Here is a 17,694-nt window from a genome sequence, read left to right as displayed (position 1 = left end):
AAACAGCAGAAAAGGAAAAATACAAAAAACAAAAAACAAAACGCTGAGAGAGATAAAAGAGGGGAGGTTAGAAGTGAGCCAAGAAAGGTCAAGATACAAAGGATGTTGGCTCAGAAGTTTTCTAATTTTATTTCCTCTAAAGAGGTCAACTGAAAAAAGTCCTGTCTTCCATGTTGTCTCTCTTTTTTTTTAAAATTGAGATTACATTGTCTTCTCATATTATACATACTTTAGGTGTGCGTTATTATAAATCACCATCTGTATATACTATGTTAGAAACCTGAGTCTACCCTTCCCCACAGAGCAGACTACTTTCCTCACATATAAATTTCAAGTAAGAGAAGGTTGTATTTTTAGAGTTCCAAGGCCTGTGCTCAAATTGAGCCTGTCAGTTAATGTAAAAGGTTATTGTAGGTTTTGTTTTCATAAAACTTTGCTTGGTGTGCCCCTTAGCTGCCACTCCAACCTAAAACAAAACAATTAGATTTCCAGTAAACATACAAGTGAAAATAAAATGAGGTGGGTCATTTCTTGTTTTTCAAAATGAAGTTTATAAGTGTCTTTTTCCTTCTGGGAAAGACGTGTTCCTCTAGCACAAGTTAAGGCAATTCATCATATTCAGTAAAGTCACAGCAGCTCTAAGTTCTCTCTATAGCATCGCTTTTACCACTGAGAGTGTGAGAATGGTGGTTGAAAGAAGGTAAGATGGCTTGTTGTTTATATTTGGTGAATCATATTCAGGGAATATATATTTAATTTGAGGAAAATAAATTTTTGCATCTTTCAAATGTGTGGTGGAGGGTAGATTGTATCCAGATGTTTGCTGAACTAGACAACTGGATGGGAAGAACTGATTTCTAATCCCAGATCTTAGCCAGGTTTAGTGGAAGTTCAATATTGATAAACACAAAATTCTTACACTTTACCACACACACACACACACACGTTCGAGCGCACACAGAGAGAGAGAGAGAGAGAGAGAGAGAGAGAGAGAGACAGAGACAGAGACAGAGACAGAGACAGAGAGATAGGAGTAAGACAGAGTGAGAGAGAGAGATGGAAAAGTCATCCATCTTGCAGTGTTAAGTGCTCTCAACACTCTCTGGGGTGAGAATAAATTGATGAGCCAAGATCTATTCTTCCCTCTCTTTCCTGGGATGCTACTATCTCTGGGGATGATGATATTGTGTCTTTTGCCCAGCTGTGCTCAACACTAAAGCTTTCCACAGTAATAGCAATCACACTGGTGGGATTTGGTGCTGGGGGAATTCTATGTACTGGGAGCTGGAGGGAGGCCACCAATTCATTTCACATATATTATTTCTCCAGGAAACACGGCATAATTGAAGACAATTTTCCACCATGAATTGCATCATTAGCTAACACAGGGAAAGTGAAATGCTGTTAACTTTCCTTTTTCTTTTGCAAAGCTGATGAGCTGAAGAAAATAGAAATGAAAAGTTTAATGTAATTTTTTTTCCAAGGATATATGTTGAAAATCAGAATCAAAACACTTTTACACGGTAATAGAAATCCCACATTTTAATACATTGCCATGCACATAAGGAATCAAGTAATGCTGAATACAAAATAGTCAAATATACAAAATGATAAAGCAGATTTTCAAGCCTGATAGAGATCATGCTCACAAGTACAAGGGGGCAAATATCTGTACAGTTTCATTTCTATCAATTTAAAAAGAATCATGTCCCCACCCCCAAAACTCTTTTTGAGACAACCCCAAAGAGAAGGAAACATTATAAGAAAATAGAAAGGAGACCCAAAGAGAATTGGCAAGTTGATAGCTGCTTAAGATATGGAAATTGGTGGTTCAAAATTGTGGTGCACAATAATTCTTCTGTTTAGAGAAAAAAGTTTCTAAACATCGTATGCCCTGGGTGTCCAGGGAACTGAAATGAACATCCAACAGAAAAGGCACTCTTATTTTACCACATAACTTGCTTTGTCCTCCAAAGTCGAGTCCTGGGAGTTTTTTTTTTTTTCTGGGATGCATAGAGAAAAAAGTCACAGTCATGGGCAATGAATAGGAAAGTTAACCACTCTCAGAGGCCTAAGAGAACTCAGGCTGCTGGTTTAACTACTCACTTAAAGGAGTTATAAATATGCTTATCATCTATACACACTTGCCTCTACACAGACATCTCATGTTATGAACTGTGCATTTTTAGCCACACTTGGTAGTGTTTGCTAAACAGTGAACCGATTTTGTTTTCATCAGGTTCCGACTCCCCTCCCTGCTCCATGCCTTACTGAGAGCCTTTATCTTATATTTAATTCATATTGTGTGATTTTACTTCCTCTTTACTTCCTAGAATAAATCTTAACTTACAGTTGCTCATCAGGGAAGTTCAAAGTGGCTCCGCTCGCTGTGATTCTCCATTTGTCAATGTCAGACTTTCACTGGTCTCCTCTAACCCGGGCCTGACAATCTTCCCCTGTACTAAGCCACATCTGCACTTTCTCTCTCTTGGCAAGGTTATGGTGTACGAAACCTTTGGGAGTGGACAAGTGAAGACAAATGGGCACCTTCAATGTGGGTTCTGCAGAGTAGATTCCCTACAGCGCACATGCAAAATGATGATGGCTACTTTATCATTCTTCCCATTCCTTTCCTAAACCCCCATATGCAGCCTCAATCAAAACAGATATGAGGAGAAGTCATACCTAAGAGAAAGAATATATTGACTACAACTCGGTTCACTGTAAGGCCATAGTTATTGGTGGTTCCAGGCGGGTTCTCTCCATGGCACATTTTAACCTCCAAACAGCTTTGTCTGCTAAGGTGAGACAGGTAGTATTACAAAGAGATGACACAGGTCCAGAGAGATGGCGCCTTTTCTAGCTCTTCCAGTATTGGTGAATTCCAAATATCTTCCTTACCAAAGAGGGCCCAGTCTCCACAAAGTCCTAAGAAGTAAGTACTCAGCATATAAACCAGAGCAAAGCAAGGTGTTCTATTCTCTGGTTTTATTTTACTGCTAGGCTTGTTACAAGATTGATTTTTTTCTCAAGTTTTGCACACAGCTGTTTAATGTCATGCCTAATGACATAAACATTGGATTAATAAAAAAAAATAGACTTATCTGCTCCAGTGACAAGAGTATGGGGTGAATTGGTTTTACAAAATTTGTCCTGGCTTAGCTTTGCAGCACTCATTGCTTAGGTAGGTACCCATCATGGCTGCCCAGGGCAAAGTCAAGAATCTGGTCTCACCTGACTCTCAGCCATGTGGGTTTTCTTTATCAGCCAAAGCCAGGTCTCCTCAAACATGGCTTCAGAAGAAGAGTGTGCTTCTACAGGGGAGGAAGAGTTAGGGTGGAGATAGCTACCAGTCCCTGTGTGCCTTCATGCCCCTGAGTTTGCATTTAGGCAAGAGAGACACTAACTCACTAACTGAGCACACAGAGTAGGCTAAGGCTTCCTTGCTGTTGATTGGGGGGAAGGATTGAATTACCAGGAGCAAATGAAACAAAGATTTAGTATTAAAACATGAATCTCCCTGGTCCTATTCTCCTTAAGGGAGAGAGCAAACGGGGACCTGGGTAAGCTCTTCAAATCCTCTGCAGGGTCAGGGATGTGGCCCAGTAGTCGAGTGCCTGTCTTGCATGTGTCAGGTCCTGGGTTTGATTCCTGACATCACCAAGTACTAAGCTGGGAGTAGTCTCTGAGCACTGCCAGTTATGCCCCTTCTCTCCCAGTGAAAAAAAAAAACCTAAAAACTTTTGCAGCTGGTATGTGTGCAGAAGTATTCTTAGTCTTCTTCCAACCCAATTTCCAAGAATGAAGCATAGGGTCATTTAAGCTTTGCCACAGGTTCTATGGGCAGTTCTCGTTGGACAGATTCCACATGCAGTTGGTTGTGGTCAAAAGAAAAATATTTGAAATATGGTATGAAAAATGGTTTAAAGAACCTATAATTAGGAGATATGGCAATGATTTAATTCAAATCCAATATTTGGTATTATGCTTTACTAGGGGAAATTCCTGGAGATTTAAAGAGGCGTCTTTCTGGCATCTGTACTATTTCAGAAGGATGCCTGGTTAACTTCTTCTCGGGACATCATAGATTATGTCACTTACTGGAATGATTGCACCAAGCCAGCAAACACTGGAGATATCCCTAATGTTAAGCTCTATTTTCTTCAAAGTTATATCACAGCATAGGTTTCCCCATCACGAGAGAAATAGGAACCTAACAAGAATATCATTGGACGACATTAGAATAAGGCATTTGAACTTTTTGTAAGATTTGAAAATTTCATAAGATTGAGTGGGCTCGATGTAGCTGGCAGGGCACTGCTCTGTGAAAGCCTGTTTAAGTCCTTGGACCTACAGTATTAAAATGTAACAGGTTCTAATCTGTGTTGTGGGATCAAGCAGAGTTATAAGTGTTTTGTTTTATTTATTAAATTCTTTTTCATGAGATTCATTAGAAATCCTCCATGTCATTCATATCATTGTGGCCAGTTCTATCACTTTTTATATATCAAGTAAAAAGGCCAGGGTTTTAAAGCCTTTCTCAGGCTTCCCTAATTGTCTGAAAAACAACAATCAAGCAAGTAATTAAAACACTGACTGGTATCCAAATGTAAAAAATTATGGTAGAACTAGAAACAATATTTAGGACTTGAATCAACCCAGACAATGGCAATTCAACGCACACATCAATGTACTTAAAGTGTGAGGTGGGATCCTCTGAGCCTGATATATGTGGGGAAGAGAAGCAATGAGGAAAGAACACTTGGGATATTCAAGATTTTATAACAGTCCTGTGTGGTAAAAGTTAAAAAAAAAACAAGTTTTGAAAAGTGTTTTTTCACCTTTTCGCTGTGCTTCTGAGAAAGTTGTTTCTCAATCTTTATTTTTGGGCAAGAAATCTAAAACTGGTTAAGACTCACTGGTACTTCCCTGTAACATTTGTGAGGGATGATTTTCCCAGGTGAAGACCCAACCACTCTAAAAATTAAATATTTATTTTTGTTTGGGGGACACACCTGGTGATGCTCAGGAGACCAAACATGGTGCTAGGGATAGAACCTGGGTCAACTGAATGCAAGACAAGTGTCTTATCCTTAATACCCGTCTCTGTGGCCCAACCCTAAGTGTTTAGAGATTAGAAAGAGTGCTGCGCTTCCTCTTCCCTGCAAAACCAAGAAGCTGGCCTGAAGCCCTCTGCTGACACCATCCCTCTGATTGCCTTCCCTAATGACACTCCCTGGGGAAAGGCGACTGTTGACCTTTAGTGTGGCAGAACCTGCCTGCACACTGCCCACCTTTTCCTCAAATTTCACACAGGTGGGTTCACCTTCCAAAGAACGTTTCCTAATCTTAATCTAATACCACTAGATTAAGTCATCAAAGCAAAATAACGGTAACAACTTGCTTTGACCCTGCTTGTGACAGGGACAGAAAACCAGCCCAGTGGGAAAGTCCTGCATTGCTTAAAGCAAGCATCTGGGCAGAGAAAGATGCCAGCTTCTCCTGTCTTCAACAGAAACGCCAGCAGCATTGTTCAATGAAGGCTGCAACCTCTCCTATCTTCCACAAAGCTGTGCAACCTGCAACAGAACTGGCAGCCCACCATAAAACAGATAACACCGATGCTATCATCTGGCTAGGGACTGTTCCCTTACCCACGCATGCCACCCTAAAAACTGCCAGGTCAGCTTCCTAAACACCATAGAACAGGGGTAGGAATTTGACATCAGGCACAGGGGGATTCCAGAAAAAGCTTTTTGTAAATAATAATAATAATAATAATAATAATAATAATAATAATAATAATAATAATAATAATAATAATAATAAAACACCTACAAAACACAGCCTCTTGCCTTGCCTAAAATTTTTCTTCCTTTTATTCCAGAAGTGAATAAAAATAGTAGCCCATGTCTATTTGGGGCTGTCTTCTCTCCTGCTGCCCACCCCTTTGCTGACTGGCCGACCTAGGTGCTGTCTTCTCACTTCAGTGCACACACTTAGCATTCTGGGAAGTCTGGAGGGTTCATACATTTCTCTGTGCTTTGCTCCCAGAGCCTGTTCCTGTCTCAGCAGCTGTAAAGTGATGTGAGAAAATCACACACATGATAAAGCAGAATTCATATATATATAAAGAGAGCTGCTGGGTACAGGAGGAGATGTGACTCTAAGGACACTAACTTGCAGGACCTGTTTGCCTTTGAAAATGAGTCCCCAGCTGTGCTCTAAGCAGAAGCATCTCCTGGTCCTTCTTCCTTCTCGATCTCAGGGGACCAATTTTGAGGCACAACACTGACCAGTCAACCCCCCAACAAAGAAGGGAAGCCATGTCCTGCGGCTGATGGGGCAGCAAGTTCCAAGTTCAAGCTCAGAAGAAATGATTAGTGAGGACGGGGTGGGAAAGGGGAGAAAGGTGACATGTCTGGTTTTTGTGTTTGAGTTCTTTGTCGAATACTAATCATCTACCCACAGCACTGTGTTCAAAGAAGAAAGAGATTAAAAAGAACGAAAAATACCAAACAAAGTAAGAAGAGGGGTGGAGGGAACGGTGAATAAAAGCCTGTAGGGCATAAAAGAAACATGTGTCATTTCCAAAGATTAGATTTTTAAAGAGTCTTCAGCAGTTTTAAATCTAGGAGTCAAGGAACAAAACGACTCAATAGAACATAGAGGAAACCATAACAAAGAAGGAAGCTGCTAATGCACCAGGAACAGAAGGCTTGGGTAAAACTCAAGTGCTGAGGGGAGGTCTTGAAAACTTTTCTTTCTGGAGATTTTTATTGTTCAATTCCAAAATCAATGATGTGACATTTGCAGGCAAAGAGAGTGCTTGCAAGTCACCAGGGGAGTAAACGCCTCAGAGACTTTTTAATTCTTAGTTTAAATTCTCGTGTCAGATTGATATTCCCTTTCCCCTGCATTGTTAACAATGGCAGAATCCCCCAGAATTAAAAACAATTTGTTCTTGACTGGACAGCTGTAAGCAGTGATTCTAAGGAGAAACCTTGGCTGTTCACCCGTGATCTGGAGGTAGAAGTCGAATGGGCTGTAATACAGCTCATGGAGCCTGAGCAGGGGTGTGAAGGTACATCATTACCCACTAAGGAAGTGGAGAAGGACTCTTTACCCCTAGGTATGCCTTAAATGACTAAAGTGATCTGCTCTCTACCCTAGCAGAACAATTGATGTTCTGCATATTTAAATGTTGTTCCGGAGCTAGAATTTGCTAATCCCCTGGCACTGTAGGGTGTCTGAGAACTGTTTGTTCCTCAGAGTGCACACGTTGGAATGTCAACCCTCTTGCACACGCTGGGATGTCAACCTCCTCTTCAAGGGGGTGGCAGAGATTTTAGAGAAAGGGAAAGGGAAGCATCAACAGTCGATAGCCCTTAGACATCATAATATTTCTGCTTTCCATCCGAGCCACTTGCTTCCTCTAAAACAAAACTCATCCCTGCTGTTTCTGTACTTCTGGGAGGTAGAATTTCTGACACCATCTTAAGAAGGTATACAGCACAGCAAGAGGTAAGCAAGGACAACTGTGGATCAACTTCTAACAAAGAATCCCAAGGCTGGAAACCAAATTTGTTTTTTAAAGTTGCTGGTTTAGTGTGTGACTACTAAGACTTGCTATCAACACATTTTCAACACTATTTCCCAAAATAATGTCAAACAGAATCTGACCACTTGGAAAACAGGAATTGATTATGCACATAAATGGTACTTGCCAGGAATTAAGGCATTTTTTAGGGGGTCATCTTTCCTGCACTCGGGCATTTTCTCTGCTTTTGTCTTCATCCATTCTTTATCTTTATCATCATTAATAGAGTAATTTCCCAGTCCTGAGTTATCTCAAGGAAAAATATACCTCAGATACTTGACTTATTCCATTGTTCAGAATATATTTTGTAAACGCCAAATTACAAGAGGATGAGCCACCATTTCACGAATGTCTGCACTACACAGCACATCCCATTTTCCAAGGGTGTAAACAGGAGTCTCGGAATCCACCCCCCTACCCCCATCCCAGCCAAGCCAATCCATTCCAGCTACAGTAGCTCAGCACTTGGCAGTAGTGCCTTAGTTTTCACAAGCCCAATCTTGTGTCCTCGGCATTAATTTTTATAACAGAATTGGAGCTTCCGAGAAATCAGCATTATGCTGAGCAACCATGGCTCTATCAAATGGGTGTGTTGAGGATCGGGTTGGAGATCAAAGAAAACAACAGAGAGTTGCCTTGGGAAGCTCTATCCAGCTAACTCGGGGCCAGGAAGGGGTGGTGGAATAGGAGGGATGCAAATATGTGGCCTGGTGCTGTGTTCTTCATCAGGCAGAGAAAGCATGTGGCCACGGGCATTTCTCAGGTTTTTCTGGCAGGGGTTGAATGCACACTGCATTCAGATTTCATTGTGGAAAAGGCGGTGGTTAAGGGTCGGGTGGAGTTGCTGTTTAAGTGAGGCAAGGAGCATGTGCCTTATATACTGTGGTTGTCCCAGCACCAGGCTGGTCTCAAAGCAGCCGCTCCCCAAATGGTTGCTGCATCCCAGAAACTAGGAATGGAAGAAGGAATTGCTATTACTGGAAGTGAACCAAGGATGGTTAATAAGCAGTGGAGACGGGGGTGCCACATCCAGGGAGGAAGCAGCCCCGACAGAGCTTCTTCGTTGGAGATCTGTGAAAAATAAGGGTGTGCTCAGGGTCAGAGGGTCCTGGAGCCGACCCAGCCCTCGGCCCCATCTTGGTGCTGAGGAAACGTCTCTGAGTTTTCATGTGGAAGCCCTATTCTTTGGCCCACCCACCATATGGGCAGGCAGAAACTCACCTTGCTGACTCACCTGACCCTCACTTGGATCCCTCTCTCCTTCTCTGTGGTGTTTTCGGATCTCGGTGAGGGATGCAGGGGTTTCCCAAGGGCTATGCATTTCCTGAGAGCCCCAGGGGAGGCAAGATGGGGAGAGAACAGACACCTGCTGTGTGCCCAGACCCCCAAACAATGCCAAGTTTGCCAAATTTGGCACAGTCCCAGAGTTGTTCAAAAAAGAACTGTCTGAGGCCTGTTAGTCCCAAGCTGGGACTGTGAATGCAGACAACATACATTGGTGAATTTTTACTTCAGTCAACTTTATATTTTCAAGTGAAAGAAATGCTTAGTCGTTGAGTAGAATGAGTTTGGGCATTGCTCTAAAGACAAGCAGTAGACGGATGGACTGTATTTCCAGAATTGTGCTTTGTTAAAAAACTTGGGGTGGGGGGGTGGTGGTGGAAATCAGTGTGGACAGAGTCCTCAAAAGGACTGAAGGACGAGAAGGATCTGCACGGAGGAAGAACGTTAGTACGGATTGAACCCATTTCCATCTGTAGGTAGGCAGAGAGTGGCAGTTACTTTTTTTTTTTTTTTGGCTTCAGAGAGTTGTGATTTAACGTCAACCTAGAAAGTTTTCTAAAGTGCTAGAGTTGGCTTATAAACACATACATACACACACTATTTCCTTTGCCATTCTCTCACCAGGGTCTCTTCCTGTTTCTTTGAAAGATTTCTCCTACTGGATATTAAGACCGCATGCACTGGCCAAGTCCAACCTCCTGGGTTGGAGTATTTGTATGTGCACATGTTCAGTTGCGCCCAGGTGCAATTTAGAGCTAAGGCCTGACACTCCCAGGCTTCCCTCTGCTTCCCTTTGGTGCTTTAAGTGATCTGGTTGTTTAGTAAAGTGTCAAGAGGCTAAGTTTAACAGTATTGTGGCCGTATTTACACTAATCTATCACATACAACCAGGAATATGCTAGAAGAGGAGTTTATCTTTGACAGTCTGAGCCAGAAATAGGACAAGGCTTATAAAAGAAAAAAGAAAACACTTTCCACATGTACTGCACGTGCCGGTTCGTTTAAGTGTAGTGTTCTCCTATAAAGTGCTTCAGAGTTGGACAGAAAACCGTTAGACATTATAACTAACATAACCGAGACAAGTTTACATTCTTACCAGGGCATAATATGGCGAACACATCCACTGAGATTGCAGAACTGCTGGGATTTTTTTTTTCTAACACATCATGCCATCTGTACACATAATAAAATAATCCAGTAGTTGCCATGCTAAAACAGGACTTCTAGTGAAGGGTACAGACAGCTTCCCAGGGGGAGCTTCAGTTATGCACAGTGATGAAAACTGGAAGCAATTTTCCAGCTATGGGTCTGCCAATGACCACTTGGAACCAGTTGGCACTGTATAATATGCACCTCATTTAGAAATCCACAGCAAACTAAGATTTTCCAAAGCCCATACGCTTTACTGACAGGGTGCTTGGTGCTTTTGTTGTTTTTTTTTTTTCCTGTGACTGGTTAATCTGTCAATGCTCCAAGGATATCTTCTGGCAGTGCCAGGAGTGAGTCTTTCTGGGAGGATCAGGCCATGTTCATATCAACTGGCAGAACAGCAACTTGGAAGGCTACCACATTCCTGGAGAACCCTCCGTTGAGACTGCAAGAGGAAAAAGATGAAAACAATGTAAGTCTTTTCTTTATGTTCCCAGATACTGGCGTGTAGCAATTGTCCAATTCAACGAAACCCTAACATCCTTAGATCAAAGAGAAAGTTCTAGCAGAATTTATATAAAAGACACCCATCCCTGGAGGATTGAACTGCTATAGCCTTATCATGTCCTTCAACCATTTGGCAGACAGTGGAAGCATTTCAGGAATAGGCAACGTTGCCTAGAATGGGCATCCAGACCTAAGGGGTTGTAGTTTTGACAGTTTTTTTTTTTATATATTAAGAGATTTCATGCATTTCCTTGATCTGAAACAAGAATTGGGAATACTGTGAAGACTATATTTATTTTCTTTTTTTTTTGTTTGGTGAGGTACAATGGAGTGAGAAGTGTATTTTATTCTATTCTTTTTTAATTTTAATTTTTTATTTAATTGCTGTGACCTATAGTTACAAAACTTTCAAGTTTGAGTTTCAGTAATACAATGACAGAGCATGCATCCCTCCACCAGTGTACATTTTCCACCATCAATGTCCCCAGTATCACTCCCCGCCCCCACCACCCTTTCCCTTCTCCTGGCAGACAATTTCCTACTTTCTCTCTACTTCTGGGTATTATTGTTTGCAATACAGATAGTGAGAAGCCATCATGCTTGGTCCTTTATCTTTTAGTACACGTCTCCCACCCCGAGCGACCCCTCCAACCATCAACGACTTAGTGATCCCTTCTCTATTCCAGCTGCCTTCTCCCCCAGCTCATGAAGCAGACTTCTAACCATGGAGCAATCTTCCTAGCCCTTATCCTTGAGTGTTAGTCTCATATTATGATATTTTATATTCCACAAATGAGTGCAGTCATTCTATGTCTGTCCCTCTCTTTCTGACTCATTTCACTTAGCATGATCCTCTTCATGACTATCCACTTATAAGCAAATTTTATGACTTCATCTTTCTTAATACTGGAGTGATAACACAGCAGGTAGGGCACTTGACTTGCATGGGTTCAATTCCTTTGTCCCTCTCAGAGAGCCCTGCAAGTGACTGAGAGTATTCCGCCTGCATGGCAGAGCCTGATAAGCTCCTCGTGGCATATTTGGTATGCCAAAAAACAGTAACAAGTCTCACAATGGAGACGTTACTGGTGTCAGCTTGAACAAAATCAATGAAAAACAGGATGACAGTGCTACCGTGCTGTGCTACATCTTTCCTAACAGCTGCATAGTATTCCATTGCATAGATGTACTAAAGTTTCTTTAACCAGTCATCTGTTCTCGGGCACTTGGGTTGTTTCCATATTCTAGCTATTGTGAACAGTGCTGCAATGAATGTATAGGTGCAATGAATGTATAGGTGCAGATGTCATTTCTATTGTGCTTTTTTTGCACCTTCGAGATATATTCCCAGAAGTAGTATTGCTGGGTCAAATGGGAGCTCAATTTCTAGTTTTTTAAGAAATATCCATATTGTTTTCCAGAAAGGCTGGATCAGTTGGCATTCCCACCAACAGTGAAGGAGAGTCCCTTTCTCCCCACATCCATGCCAACACCGATTGCTTTTTTTTCTTTTGGATGTGGGCCAGTCTCTGTGGTATGAGATGATATGTCTTTGTTGTTTTGATCTGCATCAGAAGTGGATTTTACTTATCAGGAAGTTTTTCTTCAAATAAAATGTAGCAGGCACTATAGGAGGGAACACTCACAAAACTTCTGCCTTAGAAGCATGAGAACAAGAGTTTGACCCCGGCGCCACCCGCCCACATGCGCTAAGTGCAACCCAGAAACACTGCTGTTTGGGATTCTCAGTGCCAGACCTAAAGCAAATAATTTTTCAGTCTCTAGAGTACCACAATCACGTATGTATGAGCACCACAAATAAAAATGTGTGATTTCTGGCAAGCACAGCAACTGAAAATGTATGTGAGCACAAAAACTAAGGAGTGTGACCTCCAGGGGAGCAGGTATACAAGCACGTCGGCAGCATGTATGGCCACTGGTCATTGAACAGCCATAAAAAGGGAAGGGAATTTCTTCTTTAAAAGCCAGGAAGGAGATGTTGAAAACAGTATGGCTGGAACTCCAGTCTGCTAACTGAAAAATCAAATTGTCTGAGCAGGTTAGGGTCCAGAGAGAAAAAGTCATTAAAATCTGACCAAAGATTGAACTACTTAAATCAGAGCCTTTGGGAATGTCAGTGCAAGTGTCTTTTCTCTTAAGCAAACAAAAACAGTTTTAGTGTTCTTTTAAAGAAAACAAATTTAGATAAATATGAGGGAAGAGAGAGTAATATATTTTTAAAATATATTATTATTTTTTATTAGTGAATCACTCTGAGGGTACAGTTACAGATTTACAGATTTTCATGTTTGTGTTTCTGTCATGCAATGCTCGAGTACCCATCCCACCACCAGTGCCCATTCTCCACTGCAGATGATCCCAGTATCCCTTCCCCCCACCCTGCGTCTGTGGCAGGGCATTCCCTTTTGTTCTCTCTCTCCTTTTGGGTGTTGTGGTTTGCAATAGAGGTACTGAGTGGCCATTGTGTTCAATCTATAGTCTACTTTCAGTGTGCATCTCCCATCCCGAGCGGGTCCTCCAACCACACTTTACTTGGTGTTTCCTTCTCTATCTGAGCAGCCTTATCCCCCAGCATGTGAGGCCGGCTTCTAAGCCCTGGAGACAACCTCCTGGTACTTATTTCTACAAGAGAGTAATATGTTAATGAGAGAACATAGGCTACTCCAGGGCGGAAACAGCCCAGATATATATTTTAAAATTTTCTTATTCTTGGTGAGCAGTGCTAGGGGTGGAGCCCAGGTATTATGCAGGAAAGACATTGAGCTATAATCCAGTCATCTGATTTTTATATATTTTTTAAATGTTCCTATTGCTTTATCTGGGTGTTCCCTACAGTTCCTTGTACATTGGTCTGTGTTAATTATGCAGGGATCTGACTAAATATTTTGCTCAGAAAATATTAATACTCATTTTATTTAATATGCTAGAATATTGGCAGTGGGCATGTGCTCCTAATGTGAGCAAAAATGACCTAGGTTTAAATAGTGATTTTTCAAAGTGTAAGAGAATGTAAACTTGTAAGTAAATGTTCGATTAAAGTTTCCATTTTCTGTACACTGGTGAGGGATGGGTGCTAGAACATTGTATGACTGAAACCTAATCATGAACAGCTTTGCTAGGATCTATCTCACAGGTAATTTAATTTAAAAAAATCCTTTAAGGGGCTGGAGCAATAGCACAGTGGGTAGGGTGTTTTCCTTGCACGTGGCCAACCTGGGTTCGATTCCCAGCATCCCATATGGTCCCCTGAGCACTGCTAGGGGTGATTCCTGAGTGCAGAGCCAGGAGTAACCCCTGTGCATAGCCAGATGTGACCCAAAAAGAAAAAAAATCCTTTAAAAAAGTTGCTATTATTGAAAAAATGAAAAACTAAAAGGTACTATTTTAGTATGTTTATATGCTTATTTATAAGGCTGTAATGAAGACAGAAGACTTTGCAGTCTAGTTTTCCAGGCATTGTGAACTTGAAAATAAGGTCAATTTATTTAAAAACTATTAAAAATTCACATTCCTTGACTCAATGATTCCATTCTAGGAATATAACCTAAGGAAATAATCTAAAAAATGAAAGAAGCTATATGCACAAAAAAATGTAACCTAGAAGTTATTTATAACAGTGGAAAAATCAGGAAACAACTAGTCTCCTATTGTTAAAAATTTAGGTCAAGTAAATTATGGCACATTAACAAGATGGATGATTACATGGTCATTAAAGTAATAATTATGATGATTATATAGCAATACAGCAAACAGTTATGATTTACTAGAATATAAAATTTACACATATGCATAGAGAGCTGTAAGTAACACAGTGAAATTGCTAAGCTTTTTATTATTGTCACCATAATGTTTTGCAAAACAACAACAAAAAAGGCTCCCAAGGGGGCATATTGGACATATTGATCAGCTAAAGCCTCCCTGTTAGCTTCCAGTTACTATTTCTAACTTAAAAAATAATTTTATAATATTATTAAGGGGCAGCCTTAATATTATTGTATTATTGGAGGGCAGATAGAAATCTATAGGAGCCAAAACACCAATTGTCATCCTGCAAAGGAAGAAGAAAAGCCTGAAATAATACCATGGATTTAGAAGACCCTGACACAATTCTTGAGACTCTTGCTAAAGTAATCTCTGGAAAACGTTGACCTTGGAAAAATGAGTAGAAAAACCTATATAGAACTTGGGAAACAGTACAGCAAGTAGTGTGCCTGCCTTGCACACAGCTGACCTTGGTTCAATCTTCAGTACCACATATGGTACTTCAAATACCACTATGAGTGATGCCTAAGCACAGAGCCAGAAGCACCACTGGGTGTGGTCGCAGGACACACAAAAATAATAACCTATACAATAAAAATTAATGAAATAATAATAAAGAGTGAATGCTAATGAGTTAGTACCCTTTGGAACCCAAATTGGGAATTGAAACTTGGTTTATCAGAATTGGTACCTTTCTAAATAACCATGCTTTCCATGAGCCCCCAGTAGCTGATGGAGAATGGATGTGTCGAATTTTATCATATAACCAGAGACATAAGCTGATCCTATTCTACTTTAAAGTTCTTTTACTTGGCATTCACCAATTTCTTAGAATAAGTGGAACAATCCCTATTTTATGTAGAAGGAAATGGAGGCCCAAAGTTATCACTTGTCCAAGGTCATATGCAGCTGGAAGGATCAACTCTGTACTCAAATGCAGGCATGTCTCACTCAAATGCCATGCAAGTTGACAGGGACAGAATGATGCAGAGGCAGAATTCAGAGTCTTCCTCATTGTTTTATCTCCTAAGAAGGATTTTGTGTTTATCCATAAGTCTCCTCAATAGAGTGAATTTACCAGGTGTACAGAAAGAAAACTGGGGGATAGATTAATTTAAATGAAAAAGATGGAAAATTAGAAATATCAGAGAGATATTCCTGTAGATGCGAGGTAAAAGGGCACAGAGACAAATGGTGATTGGGGGTTATAGTTGGCATGAGGGGGTCCTTTGGAAGCAGAATGAATAAAAAGTAGAGTGTGCTATGGACCACCTTTCTGTAGAATCGGTACTGCACTCATTGCTCTTTGATGCTTTTTTGAGTGATGTTTCTTTTATGTGGGGTGAGAGAGAGGCTGATGATATGATGCTCTGGATCCCACTGTGGGTGATACTTAGGCAAATGAGACCATTTGGTGCCTGGGATTGACCCCAGGGCTCCTGCATGCTTTCAGTGCTGTGGCCTGTTGAGCCATCATCCCAACTCACATGTGTTTCTTTTGACACAGCACCATGTGGAAGTGAGTTGAAGTGGGAAGAAGAGATCTCTGCTTCCTCAGACTGTGTGTGAAAATGCACTTGGCCAGAGGAAGGCTTGTACCATTGTCTGCGAGAGACCAGGTGGAGGGACTCTGCTGCTCCCCTTTGCTATCTACAATAACAATCCGCTCCTTCAGAAACTTTTGCTCTCTGTATTAGCAATCTGCTCTTCAGGTACGGAAAGAATGCATGAAGCTACAACAAAGAAATGGCATTCTGCTTTGGTGGCATGTAGGATAACATGGGGTTGGTACTTTCAGCCTTGCCGCAGGGAACTTTGTTTACCTTAAAGCATTGTCATTCTGCATGAGCACAGTAAGAGATATATCAGACTTAAAGTTTGGTTCTTCCTGAAGATATTCATTTTATATTCCAGACCACAGTCCTCAGGCCATGTTAGTCATCCTAACCCCAGCAGGGTCCTAGTTTCATGTTACTTTTGGATCATGGCAGCATTTGTCTATGACCATGTTCTCAACTTACAGTTGAGTATTGTGGCACTTTGGCCTGGCCCATTTTGATGCCAGGGTAGCTCACAGCTTGTCCTAGGTCCATTCTGTCCCTTGTCGGGACCCTGCTTTTGGGGTACTAGGAACTAAGGGCAACTGAGTTGAGAAAGCAGATGCCTGGGAGTAAATATTATTAGAGTCAATCGGCTCCCAAGTTACAAAACATAATATTAACTGTCTTCCTGTGTCCATACAGAAAGAACATTGCTTCAAGGTAAACTAAGTTTCCTGCGGCAAGGCTGAAAGGATGAACCCCATGTTATCCTACAGTGGCTGTGACTTTTTTAGGGGTAAAATGTGCCCCCAGAGACGGTACATATTGGGAGGTCTTGCTCTTGCTGACGCATGATAGTTCTTCATATGCATCAGGTTATTGACAGCCTGTGCTCAACTTTTTCTCCTTTTTAGAACCTATTCTTTGGCAGCTTCCCTGCACCAGCAAATACCTCCCTCTTTACCTTCTAAGATCACCCCATCGTTCATGTAATCAGTGAAGCCTTCTCTGCCCAGCCCCCAGACATAACTGACAAGTTTCTCCTCATGCCAGCTCAGAACTTTAAACCAAGTTCACCAAGTCCACCTCATTTAACTGTACCCATAATTCCTCCCAGGTTTTTATTTTTTAAGGATGTAGCAGGTCTCATGGATTTGTTTCTTCCAAATATAAAATTTGGGATAACTTTCCATAGTAAAATTATTGAAAAAAGAAGCAACACTGGCAAAGAAAAGGTCTTTCTCTTCGGAAGCTTAAAGACTCAATTTTACAGAATATCTGATGATGCAGCTCAGGTCTGCACAGAAAAAAGAGGGATACTCCGGTGTTTTTATATCTAAGGATTATGCAGGGATCACAGGCATTTGGTCCAGGACACCTACAGCTTGCAGTCAAGGGTTCCTTCTCAACTGGGTTTACTGGTCCACCATAATGACTTTAGCCATCCTGGGAATGTGTCATCTTTAGAGTGGAAGGGCTTCAGAGGCGCAGGAGAGACTAGTCACATTACAGCCTGAGCTCTGAGAGCAGGTAGATCTGGGTCACTGCTCATGAGCTTTGGGATGTAGAAAGATGAATTTCTCCAAATATCCCTCTCTTTGCCTTTTGTCCTCATAATCCCCACCTATCCATATGACTATGATGATATAATGGGCTCATAGAAAAAGTCTTTTTTCATGGTATTTGGCAAATAGTACACAATCTGCAAACTTATGGCTACTATATGTTATTGTTATTGTTATTGTTGTTGTTGTTCTTATTATTGCCCCCAACTGCCCCAGTTCTCTGGAGAAAGTAGAGCTACAAATGGTTCAATCTTCTAATGCCACT

General features: G+C 41.2%; 1 protein-coding gene across 3 annotated transcripts in view; it reads right to left on the bottom strand.

The window, feature by feature from the left end:
• The window catches only part of SAMD12 (sterile alpha motif domain containing 12), a 512,583-nt gene that overhangs the window by 21,030 nt on the left and 473,859 nt on the right, over positions 1 to 17,694 (bottom strand). For 2 of the 3 annotated variants that reach the window (XM_055126157.1, XM_055126158.1), the window contains one exon: positions 1,474 to 10,478. Coding sequence is in view for 1 of the 3 variants with exons in the window: in XM_055126158.1 (XP_054982133.1) it covers positions 10,447 to 10,478 (32 nt within the window). In the remaining 2 variants the exon portion in view is untranslated. Of the gene's footprint in view, positions 1 to 1,473; positions 10,479 to 17,694 lie in introns of those variants that run through there. The other variant, XR_008628500.1, reaches the window with a different exon arrangement.

The sequence above is a fragment of the Sorex araneus genome, chromosome 2 (genome assembly GCF_027595985.1).
Source record: "Sorex araneus isolate mSorAra2 chromosome 2, mSorAra2.pri, whole genome shotgun sequence".
Classification (NCBI taxonomy): domain Eukaryota; kingdom Metazoa; phylum Chordata; class Mammalia; order Eulipotyphla; family Soricidae; genus Sorex; species Sorex araneus.
Note: the sequence above shows the minus strand (reverse complement) of the source record. Positions and strands in the feature narration are given on the sequence as shown.